General features: G+C 40.8%; 1 protein-coding gene across 2 annotated transcripts in view; it reads left to right on the plus strand.

The window, feature by feature from the left end:
• Positions 1–5,658, plus strand: part of CERS6 (ceramide synthase 6) — a 291,055-nt gene extending 285,397 nt beyond the window's left edge. Inside the window, exons 9-11 of one of the 2 annotated variants that reach the window (XM_054562522.1) lie at positions 1,036–1,192; positions 1,748–1,771; positions 5,048–5,658. In XM_054562522.1, the coding sequence (XP_054418497.1) occupies positions 1,036–1,192; positions 1,748–1,771; positions 5,048–5,200 (334 nt within the window). In that variant the 3' untranslated portion in view covers positions 5,201–5,658. The remainder of the gene's footprint in view (positions 1–1,035; positions 1,193–1,747; positions 1,772–5,047) is intronic. The other variant, XM_054562523.1, reaches the window with a different exon arrangement.
• Positions 5,659–14,132: the final 8,474 nt, after the last annotated feature.

Below are 14,132 nucleotides of genomic sequence, written 5' to 3' on the forward strand. Positions count from 1 at the left end.
GCCTTAAATTCAGGAGTTTTTCACCACCACCCCCCGCCCCCTTAGTCACTAAGTATTGTCCACCTATCCTCTCCTGTGGGGTCCCAGCGAAGCGCTGCTGTGGCAAATGCTGGAAATACTCAGATGAATTCTAAGCAACACCCTTAGACGGCCAAGCCAGCACGACAGTAAGCTAAGGGGAAAAGCAAGGAAATAAGAGGGACTCCAAAGTTCGGTGGGTATTGTTTTTGACTGTGGAGCAGTCTGAGCCCAGAAGGCAGGAGTCAGGTTCCAAAGCTGGGAGCGACACAGCAGGAAAGCACTGAAACCAGCTCTCCTCTACCTGCCCAGGCGGCTGCTCCATTCTGGTCCTGTAAGCGCATTACAGAGAGAAGCGATTACCTCAAATACGTTTGCCTACCTCAAGTATGTGCTCTTAAAACTAAGCACATTCATTATATTCCAATAATTTTTTAACAACTTTCTAATACTCATCTCAAGGCATCACTTCAAAATGATATCTTTCAATTGTCAGTTCTTTCCCAGGGGAAGGCTTGCAAAAATGAAGAACCCTCTAGGAAGCTCCCCTACAAGACTATAACCACTTGAGGACAGGAAATAGGACTTAAGTATATTCTAGTTCCCACTGTACCAGGCATGTGGTTTAAATGTAACTAGTGTTTTTGAAATTAATTCATCCTATTTTCTTGGAGTGTAATGTTACTGAGTGGTATTCCTCACTTATCTGAAGACCAAAAGCAACTTTTTAAAAGCCGTTTAGCCAACAGAGGTAGAATCATAACTAAAAACTTAATGGAAATTAATGGAAGAAATGCTCACAAAAGTAAATGGGGAGCATAAGTATGCTCTTCAAGCTAGAGTCAAAATGAAACTTGGCAATCGGGGGAAGAGTTCCGGTGATGACTCTTCAAAAATACCTGGCCGGCCTTGTGAGAGGGAGGGATTGCTGCCTTTCTGCTTCTGTGCAGGCACTGGAGTTTCTCAGAGGGCAAAGTGAAAAGTTGTGTTCAATGATGCCTTTCTCCTTTTCCTTAGGGTGTTAAATACCACACTATTTGAAAGTTGGGAGATCGTTGGACCTTATCCTTCCTGGTGGGTTTTTAACCTACTGCTGTTGCTAATACTAGGCTTGAACTGCTTCTGGTCTTACTTGATCGTAAAAATAGCTTGCAAAGCTATTTCAAAAGGCAAGGTAAGATAAAATGCATCATTTCTAATATGTCCCAGATAATTATGTTACTTAATTGCTCTGAATCAATAAGAACATTATTTATTATTTCAAATTTCATCAAAATTGATTTTTTCAAAATTTAGAACAACCCCGTAGAAGCACAAACCAAATGTTTATTGTCTTCCATTTAGTTCATTTTTTAAGTTGTAGCATTGCATTACTGATTATGATTCCCAGTGTTCTGCATTTATAATTTCAGATTTAATAATATATTATTTGTTACATTCTTTCTCTCTCTCTGTCTCCCTTGGTTCTTCTCTGATTATACTCATACTGAACAGAAATTTAATAACTTCTTTGCTTTTAAAAGAGGGTTGCTTGATGCAGTATGTCCATTTAGGCCTTTTCCAACAAAATTTCGTTTCTTTGGTTAAAAAAAATGGACTCACGAGGCTGATTTGAATAACGCTTCTTGAGCCCCAACCCCTCTGTGTAGAACAGTGACTTTTCTAGAACATTCTCTATGACATTTTCTTATTTTCATTGTTTGTTCTCTTCCTTCTGCCACCCTGGAAGGCTGGGAAGTGGAACCCTTTACATGTAAGTTTCTCACCACTCTCTCTGTCCTTGTCCTGGGTGCCACATTAGCCTGCTGGAGGGGCACTCAGATGCTTTTGTTTCCATGCATATTGTTCTGTCTAATCTGTTGGCACTGGCTGGAGGCTCTAACTGAGGTATGGCTCCCACCAGCTGCAAAGGGATACTGGGAACAGCTCAGTTCATGTCCTTTTGTATGAGCTTGCATTCCACTAAACTTTGCATGATCCCACAGAGAAGGAAAGGAATTTTTTTCAGTGGTGCTTGACAAGCAGCAATAGACCAAAGTGAGGTAGGAGAAAGAGAAGTTGGGGAGAGGAGCAACACTGGCCCAAATGGAGTACTTAGCATTAGTTCCTTTGCCTGGTGTGCCCTGGACCACAGGGCAGCACTTAACCAACCTCCTTGTCCTCAGCAAGAGAAACGGAGCTGACCCTCCCACAGAGGGGCTTGGATACCGAGTCATGTACTGAAGAGCCAGTTATCAGTGTCAGCTGAATTATGATATAATTCCACATAATCATGTATTATAGAAATGTACACCTGAAATCTATATGACCCTAGGAATCAATGGCACCCCAATAAATGTAATAAAAATAAATTCAAAATATTTTGATTGATGCATGGCTTAGAAAGTTTTTTTCCCCTGTGATCTCTTACTCTTTAAAGTTAGTACATATTTCTATTTAAAAAATGCTCCTGTTCTCATTTGAATTCAAATTAAGTCAACATGCACAATACTGTGAGCAGGGTAACAATGACTGAAGATACAAGGAGCAATGATTAGATTACTTATGTCCTTACTACATTGCTGTTTCTAGCAGATGTGTTCTCTTCTCTCCAATTTATTCCTTCAGCTTTATGAAGAGACAGTCTTTAGTTTTATTCCACATCTCAGGCTTCATGATATTTTAATTATTATTACAGCTCACCTAAGACAGCCAGGTTCATGGCCTTAGTTTGGGGACTCCCATTTTTTGTGAGTTATTTTAAGACATTCTAAATTGTTTTTTTTCTTTGAAGGTAACATAGCTATAGATTTTTTTCCCCATTGCTATTAAAAATAATCTTACTAATCATGCAAATGTAAATCACTCTCTGAAAACTAGAGTTTGCTTTTCTATTAGCAGCTTACTTTATGACTAATGGATTTCTAAATGAAGGGGAACCCTACTATAGTGCCGTCTTTGTGACCATGGTTTTTAAGTTAAAGTATCCTTACAATCTAGTTGTTTTGATGTTTCAGTATCTAAATCTTCCTGGAGATAGGCCTTGTGAGTTTAGCCTCACCTCGAGTGGCATGGGAGTGAGGTCCATTTTTACGCTATTCATTTGGTCATTTCCGATCCCCTTGCACCTAACAGAGGTGCTGTTGTCTCAGTAATGGTGGCTTCTCCGCTTGGAAGGGCACTGGATTCCAGGGTTCTCAAGTTGGGGAGTAGTGGTGGCACAGAGAGGATGTGATGTGGAAAAATCCCCCAGTTAGTTCTGATATACTTACGAGGAGACTAGCTGGGGGAAAGGCCTATGAAGCCAGGCTACCAGGTCCCTGTTGCCACCGCACCTAGAAAGTAAGTAAATGGTGCTCAATTCCTCACAGGTGTTAAGGCCTTTTGGGTAAAAATGCTTACAATAATTTAGACTTATAGAGTAGCAGTTTCAAACTATTTTAATATTAAAAACAGTAGAGTATTTCTTGAACCTCTCCCTAAATTAGAGGGAGGAACCAAAAATATGAATGTATAAAAAAATTGTTTTTTATTCTTACATGTTTCCACTTCAGTTACCTTCAAAATACTCTCCATTTGATGCAATACACCTGGTGAGACTTTTTCCCGCTAGTCAAAACAGTTTTTGAACTCGTCAGTTTTGATGCCTTGTAGTACTTCTGCCATTTTTTTTTGTTTCACCTCTTCCACATCAGCAAAACATTTCCGTTCAAGAATAATTTTCATCCGGGGAAACAATAAAAAGTCACTTGGGGCGAGATTGGGTGAATAGGGAAGGTAGGGCATGGGGGTCATGTCATTTTTGGTCAAAAATTGCTGAACGTTCAGTACGGTATGGGCAGGTGCACTCACAGATCACCCATCCTAAAATGGGCAAACACTTTGAAAGAGTCTTCCCAAAAAATTCACTGAAGCTAAACACAGCCTCTCACAAAAACACCAGCTGGTACACTGATGCAGACGGGTTCCTAGAACACTCACCTAGCAGGGGAAGCCTGTACAACAAGGGGCCCGCCCTCCAGAAGATAATTCTGGTTTTTGGTGTCCCCCCTCTCATTTCCATGCTAGGCAGTCCGATTTCTTTTCACTCCTTACAATAAGGGATAGATTTGTATCTGTTGCCCTATGTGCCCATCCTCATTATCTAATGAGACTGAATGGAGGACTGAAAAACTCTGGAGTGGCAGGAACCAATTCATGGTGATTCAGTCAGTCGATTTTCCTTGGGAAATATTTAAAACTAACCCTCACCCGGCAGGTACTCAAAATACCCTCTACTGCCATTAGTTATTATGTAGTATCTAAAACAAAATTCCTACTTAATTCTAGCAGACAGAAAAGAAAACCTAATTAAATCATGAAACAATGGATTGCAAAGACAAATAAGAATGATGATTTTATTAACTGAGTTAGTGAATATCTACATTAGTGTAGTTAATTGAGAGCTGACTTTGAATGATTCTCAAGGATAAGGTGATCATCAGAGTATAAATTGACTCATTTGTACCAAATTCCTACAGTGCCATTCTGGTAAAAGTGCAACTCATGGTCTTAATACATTCTCAATACAGAAAAGTACCTTAAAGGGGTCAGCAAGCCCTGACCTGTGTGACTCAGCTGGTTGGACATTGTCCCACAAAGGGAAAAGTTGCCTGTTCGATTCCCCGTCAGAGCACATGCCTGGGTTGCAGATTTAATCCCCACTTGGGGCATGTATGAGAGGCAACCGGCTGATACTTCTCTCTCACATTGATGTTTCTCTCCCTTGCTTTTTCCCGCCTTTCCCTTCTCTCTAAAAATAAATAAATAAAATCTTTTAAAAAAGAGGTCAGCAAATCTAGCCCCCGTTCCTTAATAACTGACTTTGTCACCCAAACTGCTTATCTCCAGAAAAAGGGAACTTATTACCGTGGCAAGAATTTTTGTCCCCTTTGATTTTGTAACATTTGGATCTTGTTTTCCTTTGTATGTGATTGCATGGGATTCTGAGTCTGCCACCACTTAATGATTCCTTGGGAGCGGGTTCCACTCACCTTCTTGTATTCCACAGGTGTCCAAGGATGACCGGAGTGATATTGAGTCTAGCTCAGATGAGGAGGACTCGGAACCTCCAGGGAAGAGCCCCCACACTGCAACCGCTACCAATGGAACCAGTGGTACCAACGGATATCTCCTCACTGGCCCTTGCTCCATGGATGATTAATTACTCAAAACTACGAGTCTGGAACAAAGTGAACTATTTGTTCCCAGAAGTATTTAATAAGTTGCAAATGCAGTTCCTTTCATAATATCTCAGCACCAGAAACAAAAATTAGGATTATCAAAGCATTTTGAATAGCGCACTGCCATATGTCCCGTCTGTGAATGAAGAAGAATTATCATTCTCTCTATGTAGGCATGCTGTATGTAATTGATACAAGGGAACAGTATTTGCATTTGTATTGTCTTAGAATATTATTTATTTTTTTGTATTTGTTTGTAAATCTGTGGACAAACGAGGGTTTCCTTACTCCTTCTACTCCCTGGGTTCGTGACAAGTGAGGGAGATGCTCCATCTGCTTCTACCCCTTTCTATTGCTGTAGCCCTGAGTGCTAGGAGCATCAGCTTAATTAGTCTTAGAACAAGCAAAACCCGATGCAAGATTCTCTTACAGCTCCAAATAGGTTTGCTTTCTTCGTGTCGGTGCCCATTTAGAAATTGCCCGTAGTCTCCGTGACCATCCTCCCAGTATGTAGTTTAAGCAGGATGAGCTAGGTTTTTTAATTGTCAATCTTCATGGTCATTTAGCAGTTAACTGAAAGAGTATAGTTGTTGGAGGGCTTTTTAAAAATTGTTTTGTATTAAATTGTTTTGGAATAGACTTCATTTCTCGTGCCCACAGCCAAGATTTCTTCAATGAGTGCGGTAGCTAGTTGAGGATTCATCCTGCAGGTTACAGAGATCTTTTTATTCTCTGTTATGAGGTCAGTGCTCTGGCTCTGAAGGAAGACACTTGCTTCAGGTCATAGTTTTGCTCTTACTCTCCAGAATTTTTTTCACGATCTGAGAATAGCATCAAGGGAGCTGATTGCCACCACATTTTACCACTGCCCCTGTAATTAGTGCAGTCTTGTGTCGTGGCATGAAAAAAAAAAGCTGAGTCTACTTTGCAACAGAAAAAAAGAGAGTTTCAAGAGTTGGCAAAGGTCACCTCTAGTGCAAAGCACTTAGGAAAGTGCCCTATCTAGCATTTGATTTTGATGTTTTATTTTTCTGAACGAAATTAGGCAAATGGGAGAAAGACTATTTTACCATCTGTCTTTTCTCCCTACGCAGAACTCAGAAAGACTTCCCTGTTACTCAAACAGCATTGCGCTGAGTCCCTTTGTTTGCTTCTTTGAAGATCTGTTCTCTTTATAGGATTTTTTACTCCAAAGAAGCTATTGCCAACAAAACAAAAATTTGACTGGACATTGACAAGATCGGCAATGAGAAGGACTACTGAACAATAAATCTCCGTTGTCTCCTAGATGGCAGTGTTGTTTGTGTGTAGAAAGAAACCCATACCCGTAAACCAAAGATTTTATCTCCTTTCTTCCAACTTTTAGTAAGCAGGGATAAAAAGATATTACAGATACTTTCTTCATAAATCAAAAAGACCGTAATGGGGGCACATAAATATGTGAACCAGGGCATAGTGCAGACAACGGCAAAATCCTAGAATCAGTGTGCTGCTCAAAGCCATTCACATTCAATAGAGTTTTTTGAAAAAAATTAAAGCTTCGTGCTCACAATTTGCAACCTCTAATTAAAAGAATGTTCCCAAACAAAAACTTCCCACTGCAATATTGAGTCTTCCCCACTTAGTTACAAATGGTATGTTTCTGGTCCATAGTAATAATTGAAGAGGCTTGAAAATGTGTCTGCCTGTTTATTGAAACAACTAACTGTTTATGTAAGGCCTTATTATTTTATTTCAAAACACCGTGGTGTGTCTAGGAGTGTGATTTGTGGATGGTTTGAGTTTGTAAGACCAATCATAAAACATCAAAAGTACTTATTAGTCATCTCAACATGTGCTAAGATGCAGATAAGTAAAAAGTAACAGCAAGCATGTTATAGCTGAAAATTTTTGAGAGGGTGAAAATTTATCATTTTATCAACTAAAACATGGAAGAGAAGATGGATTGTACTCGGCTTTAGTGTGTACGGCAAGTCCTCTACATGGGTGAAATAAACCAGAGGACCTTGGAGGGTTCAAGTTTGGATTATCTGACGCCCTTTAGCACGGAAGAAAAATTTCAAAAGATTAGCTTATAAATTATTAGAGAAGAATTGCATAAAATTGAGTACATTGAGTCCATCCTTAGCAAAGACAAATCTAAATAATCTGTTTTCCCAAAAATCACTTAAAAGAAGAATTAGGAATACTCAGAACGATGGCATTAATTTAACAAAGTCCCCCATGCGTCTACAGATTTTTCTTTCATTTTACATTTTAGAGCAAAAAATTCTTTTTGACAAGTCAAAATGGTGTTTATAGGCCTCTGGAGGTGAAGAATAATATATCTCTGTCTACTGCTCTCCCATGGTGGCCGGATAAGAGAAGGGTATGTGAGATGTCTTCTACCTGTACCAGGCCATAGTTTTGGAAGTGTATTTTGTAAATTCTGCTGTAGGTTAGTGAGATTGTTGTTTCCCATTAGTTGTCTTAGCCTGTGTTGGTATCTCCTTCCTCCTGGTCACACTCAAACTTTCCCAAGGTACAAAGGAGTATATAGGAAGGAATCTAGAAAAACTATATTTTATTCTCTAATGTTACAGCTTTTCTATATCTCTTAGTGGGGAAAAGGAAAGTAGAAAATTGAGTAGAATTTCGCCTTGGATCAATAAATGATAGAAATATGTGATCTATGTATGTATATGTATGTTTCTCCAAAAATGTGATAAAACCAAAATACCACTGACTCATTAATATCCATATTCTTTTCATAAAAGCCATTTTCTGTATACAGTAGAAACTTCCTGCCTCTCAACTTTCCTGTTCATTGGACCCCGACAGTGGAGTCATGGAATCTTTTCAGAAAGTCTCTTAGCCTCACAACTAAATACTGCACAATTTAAGATCATAGAGGGACTAAGGTCAGCATGGAAGCCAAATACAATTCTCATTTTTAAAAGTAGCCATACGAACATTGAGAATGGGGGAGCAACTATCAGAGTATTCGGGATCATTAAACTGTATGTTGAAAAAAATGCATATGACTACTGCCTCACCCCAAGATTTTATTAACATCTAGCTCCTGCTAGGCTGCTAGATAAGTGTGTTCTGATCAGATAATGAAAGGCACCTGCTGGAGATACTCAGCAGAAAGGCTGATTCTCCAAAGAAAGCAAGCAGTTGGGTGAGAGAAATAACTCTTTAGTGAGAGATTAGATCACCTTTAGCCGCAATGGTAGGTGAACCTCAAAATGTCCAGTTCTGTTGCCAAACTTTCCATTCTGAGTATGTATATATGGTAGAGTTTCAGCTTGAACAAATCGAATGCTTTTACCTTAGGTAGAAGGGATCTGAATCTTCCACTTTGTGTATTTTAACCTCATTGTTATTTTGGCTGAAACAAAAACAGCTTATTTCAGTTTACCTGAGTCTTTGCAAAAGAGCTCTTCACAAAGAACTTTATAGACACCTATGATTGTTCCAAATCTGTTCATGATTTTTTTGTTATTAATAGTTATTTTTATCCCTTTCTTGGAAATGTTAATGCCAAAGTTGCCTGAATATTTGATTTTTTTAAATTTGAAGTATAGGAAGTATGCATAATAATTCCAAAGGTGTTAAAAGATTCCGTTTATCAGTATGTATGATGATGTCGTTATGTCCAGAGAGGTTTGAGAAATCCTTTGGAAATAAAAGGTTATATGTTTACATTTCATGTGCTGTTTGAGATCTTAGGATTCCAATTAGCTTACTTTTCCTTACCTTTGACTGATCCCTAGTTTATTGATAAATAATAATAGCCCTGAAATGTTTGTAATATTCAAATAAGAAAATATCAGATCGAAGTCAGACTGATGATAAAGTGATGACAAGGCACTTCCAGCTTCTAAGTTACTTGTATGGGAAGAAGAAATGCAGTTAGCTCCAATTATTGCATTGACTGCCTTGTGTTCTGTCCGTGGGAGAATACTCTCAATTATCATAAAGAGTTCTTGGAGTCATGCAATATGCAGCAAGATAGGTTTTTAATAAAGATATTGTTGTCCCCAGAGTCAATTTAAGTTTTTCTTGGTAAAACAAAATTGTGCCATTATCAAGTTACCAAGTAGTGATTAGCACTGGTTCACCACGGTCACATTTTAGTTCTTTCTTATAATAGTCCAGAAGAGTTCTCTGGTTTTCCCTTGTGTGGAAGGACCCCTATTCTCCCATAAGGGGCGCTCAGTAGATGCTGAGGAAGCTAATCTATTTGTCCACTCTATGCTTTTGGAATTCTTCTAACATACACTCAGAGGGAGCATACCTGATGCTGGTTTTCATGGAGAAAATGATATTAAAGAACGTAAAACATCTTAAGTAACTGTTAATAACATCTGCAGACACCTGGAAGAGAACCTTGGTCTTTTCCAGGTATTTCCAACTCGAGTTTGACCTGAAGCCTTTGAAAGGAACACATTACCGAATGGCCACAAGCTAAGACTTCATCAGATCAAAGAAATAAAAAAAATCTCTTCAGCCAGATGGCATATCGTATGGTGTCTCCACAAGACTAGGCATTCTCAAGATTTCCCCGGAAGTGATGGGAGGGGACCTTTAGCCTAAAATCTGTGTTGTTTATCTCATTCGCTCACATTCCTTTCAGCCTCCTGGAACTCTTGAGAAAAAGAAGCCAGAATATTGTCACTTTTTTGCTCTCAATTTCCCAACAGTCTTTGGATCAGTTGTACCCACGCTTCCTTCTCTGCCTGATGCCATTTTTCTTAACAAAGTATTGTTAAGCCTGTTTTTCTTAACGAGAGGCCATGGAAGTTTGGCTTCCTATTTTGGTGTATTTTGCATGGCCTGGAAACCAGGAACAACAGCTGTTGTATGATTGGTATGCTAAGTGAGAAAAAGTGGATTTTATAGAGATAATTTTTTTCTTTGGGACCTACAGTAATTTTTTTAAACTATCATCGTAAAGCTACCCTTTGAAGATAAAGGGGTTTTAAAGATCAGTTGCCAAAGAGAAATTAGCTCTGTAATAGGAACAGTTAAGTGATGAATCTGGAACTTTAACCTAGAGCCTCATTAATTTAAACATGTAAAAAAACACCCTCTAAGTTTGAATTTCAAAAGTTTTACAATGCCGCTAAGCCCCTGATTTCTATCAACTCTCTGTTCACCCATATAATCAGTTACCTCCGTAGCCATCTGTTGTCATGCAAGGGGGAGGGTGGTTAGTTTTTGGATTTGATTTTTTTTTTAACATGCAGTGAGAAATAGGATAGGTGGCGAACCTTACTCTTTTCTTAAGACAATTCAGTGCTCAAGCATCTCTGTCAGAAATGGAATGATGTGCTGTTAGCCAATTAGAATTATTTTATGTACTGTTACTATGTTTTGCTGATTTTTATATGAAAATATAATTATTCATTCTTGATCTCTGGACACAATCGTTATTATGAGGATCATTTTACTTTGGAAACACTTTCATAATAAAGATAAGTATTAAGAGTACAGTGTAAGTGCCCTTTCCTGTAAGCACCACCCAGCTCGTATCAGTGATACACCACAACTTCCTGGACAAGACTCGCTTTGGGGCTTACCTCGTCCTACTAGTTTTTTGCAAGCCTCTTCAAATTCCAATGATTGCTATGATTCCTGAACAAGTATGTTACATTTATGTGTCACATATTTTATTGGGAATGTAGCTAAGCTACTCCGGGTATTGCTGCCCCAGCATTTATTCTGTTTGGCCAACTGGCCTGTAGGGCCTGACACTGACACCAGCCCCTCGTGCCTGGGCGTGTCCTGGGCAGCAGCCCAGGGGATCCCAAGCACATCTAAGTCCCTGACAATGACCTTCCCAACAGCCCTTGTGATCAAGAGCCTTCCCAGCCCCCCGCGCCTGTAAGCCTTATGCACCCTTTAGACAAGACCCCTATGGAGCTCACCAAAACCCTGCTCTTTTTATTTAAATTCATTAGTCTGGCCTCAGCCCAGGAGCCCCAAAGCACTCCACTCACGGGCCCTAGTAAAGGCATGTGCCCCAGGCCCTGTCTCTCTCTGTCTTCAAGCTCCCTTTCCTGCCCTGTGCGGCCCCTGCGGCGTGCTGCGTGCTTCCCCCAGGACCGGCGAATCATGAACCTCTATCGCAGCTTCTCTCGTGGATTTTTGTTGAACCTCAGTTGACCCTGTGCTCCACTTAACAAATGTTCATTTAACAAAATCATGACACTTCCATGATATATACAACATACATGTTATAGTACCTCTTTGAAAATTATGCTATAACAACTTCAATGTTAAATGTTATGTAGTACTGTATTCTGGAAAAAATATGATTTGTAGAGATACCCATTCAAATATATCAGACTACTAATTTTTCCAAACTGTAAAAGAGGCACTCGAGACTAACAGTGCGAAGCGTAACACACACAGAACTGTCCCTCTCAGTCTCTGTCCAGCACACCTCACAGGAGCTTGGCTGGCATTGTCTTCTGCGGGTCTGTGCCCCTCCTTGCTAGACCTTCCCTCCCTCCGCCATCTGTCCTGTGTAACTTTGTCTTCCCCAGCTGCCTTTCTCTTCTCTAAGCTTATCACCTAGTATCTCAAGAGCCATTAAAATAGCACTGACATTCCACCAGACACACCACCGCTGCCACCAGTATTATGAAAAATAAAGCACACACCCCATGAAAAATCTTGTCAATATTTAACCACCCCCAACAACAATCTGATTCCAAAAGTGAGATATTGTAATAAATTAATTACCAAAATTTCTCCAAGGCACGAAAAGACAGACAATAAGCAAATGCACCCCTTTGGGAAGCCACGGAGTGTCTGCTTCTGTAAGCAGAGCACAGTCTGACTCGGTCAGCCTCTCTCCCAGAGAGCCACGGTGCAACTCAGCTCCTCTCTAGCCTCCTCCCCTCCTTGTTGCTGGGCCACCTGCAATCTGCCGCATGCAACCTAGGCACAGGCTATTTCTGCCCCTTAATTCTGTTCCCCTAGCCCTGCACTTGCTTCACCAGGCGCAGTGGCAACAGTGCAACAGCAGGGGAAAGGTGGCGGAACAACCGGGCGGGGCAGGGGGCACACACCAGATCTGCCAGGATGCAGGTGGTCTCTCAAAACCACCGCACTGACGGGAGCCTCCGCCCCACACCCTCCATTATCCCCAAAACCGCTGTAGCATGAGGACACCGAAGTTATATCATTCCTAAACATTTAAGTCTAAAAATTATATAAAGCCTGTATCAATCAGAGTCCAGGCAGAAAACAGAAATCACTGTCAGATGCTGAGCTGAAGAAATTTCAATAAAAGGACTACTTTCAGAAGCATGGGTAGGATCACAAGACCAAACACAGGAAAGGTAGGCACCCAGAGTCCAGAAAACGGGACGTCATTTGCACCCCTGGCTCTAACCAGAGGCCAGGAGAGCAGGTAGCATGAAGGTGAGGACACCCTGTGGGGGTGGTTAATCTGGGTGGGGAGTAAATACCCTGCATCTCTCTCTCTTCCTGCTTTCTCATGCCTCCCATTGGCTGAATGCAGGAGGCTGCCCGTGGGAACCCACAGAGGCGCAGGTGGCAGGGGTCAGCCTCCCACAGGGAGAGCAGAGAGCGCTGCAGGGAGCAAACAGAATAAGCATCCAAAGGCTGCTGGCATTCTGGGAGCCTCCCCTAGAAACCAGAGGAAAATAGGGTGCAATAAATGTTTGTGGGAGAAACAAATGAACCCACTTAGGAGAGCGCTGGTAGAACGTGAGTTTTTAAATTCTTATTTACTGATTTTAGAGAGGAAGGTAGGGGGAGAGAGAGGTAAACATCGCTTTTGTTGATTCACTTAATTATGCACTCATTGGTTGTACATGCCCGGACCAGGGATTGAACCTGCACCCTTGGCATATTGGAACAATACTCTAACCAACAGAACTACCCAGCCAGGGCTAGAATATGAGTTTTGGCAATTAATGTTCCATCTGTGAGGAAGCAAAATAGCATGAGGATGCACTTCATCTCTAACTCTTTGTGAACTCAGCATTTCTGTGCTGTGGCGCCAGCTTGCCTCACTGGTGATGAAGGGTGTGTGGCAAGCTCAGGTAGGGAATCCACCTGCAGTACCAGCTTCCCAGACCCGGGGAACCAGGGGCATCAGAGGAAGAGGATGCAGGACTGAGGCTAGAGAAGAGTCTACACACAGAGAGGAACTGAGAGGAGAGGGTGCTCAAGAGCTAGAGAATTAACCAGCATTGTGAAAAAATAGGGTGAGAAGGTCCAAGCTCTGGCACTCATGACTAAGCTTTGAAGCAATTCTTCAGGCAAGAGGTTCGTTTATTTTTCAACTTCGTGAATGATGAAACATTTGTATAGCCAAAGATAAACAAGAAAGGCTCAGGTCCCTGGCTGTATCGCTCAATCAGTTAAAAATATTTTTGAAGAGATTACTAGGTGCTTAGAATTGTTATAGGCACTAAGGATAGAAGGATGAATAAGACACAACTGATTCCTGCTTCCATGCAACTTACACTCTAGTAAGAGAGGGAAAAAAACAAAACAAAGGAACAAGAAGTAGTAGTCTGCAAGAGCTACCATAACAAAACATCACAGACTAGCTGACTTGAACAACAGAAACTAATTGACTCCAGTGCTAGAGGCCAGCTGTCTGAGACGGAAGGATGGGCAGGGCTGGTTTCTTCTGAGTCCTGCCTCCTTGGGTTGCCTTCTCAAATGTCTTCATGTGGCCTTGCCTCTGCACAACCGTCTGTGTCCTAATCTCCTCTTTATACTGGAGTAGGGCCCGCCCTACTCATATTACCTTAATCACTCACGTCTTTATGTTTAAACATTGATGACATTTTTATTACATTAATTTTCCCTAAAAAAGGGACAAGACAAAGTTTCAAGGATATCATAATTTGGCAAAAAGGTAAAATCCTCCATCTTCTG

This window comes from Pteronotus mesoamericanus, unplaced genomic scaffold, assembly GCF_021234165.1.
Source record: "Pteronotus mesoamericanus isolate MK-2021 breed Mesoamerican mustached bat unplaced genomic scaffold, CSHL_Meso_final scaffold_651, whole genome shotgun sequence".
NCBI classification, from domain to species: Eukaryota; Metazoa; Chordata; class Mammalia; order Chiroptera; family Mormoopidae; genus Pteronotus; species Pteronotus mesoamericanus.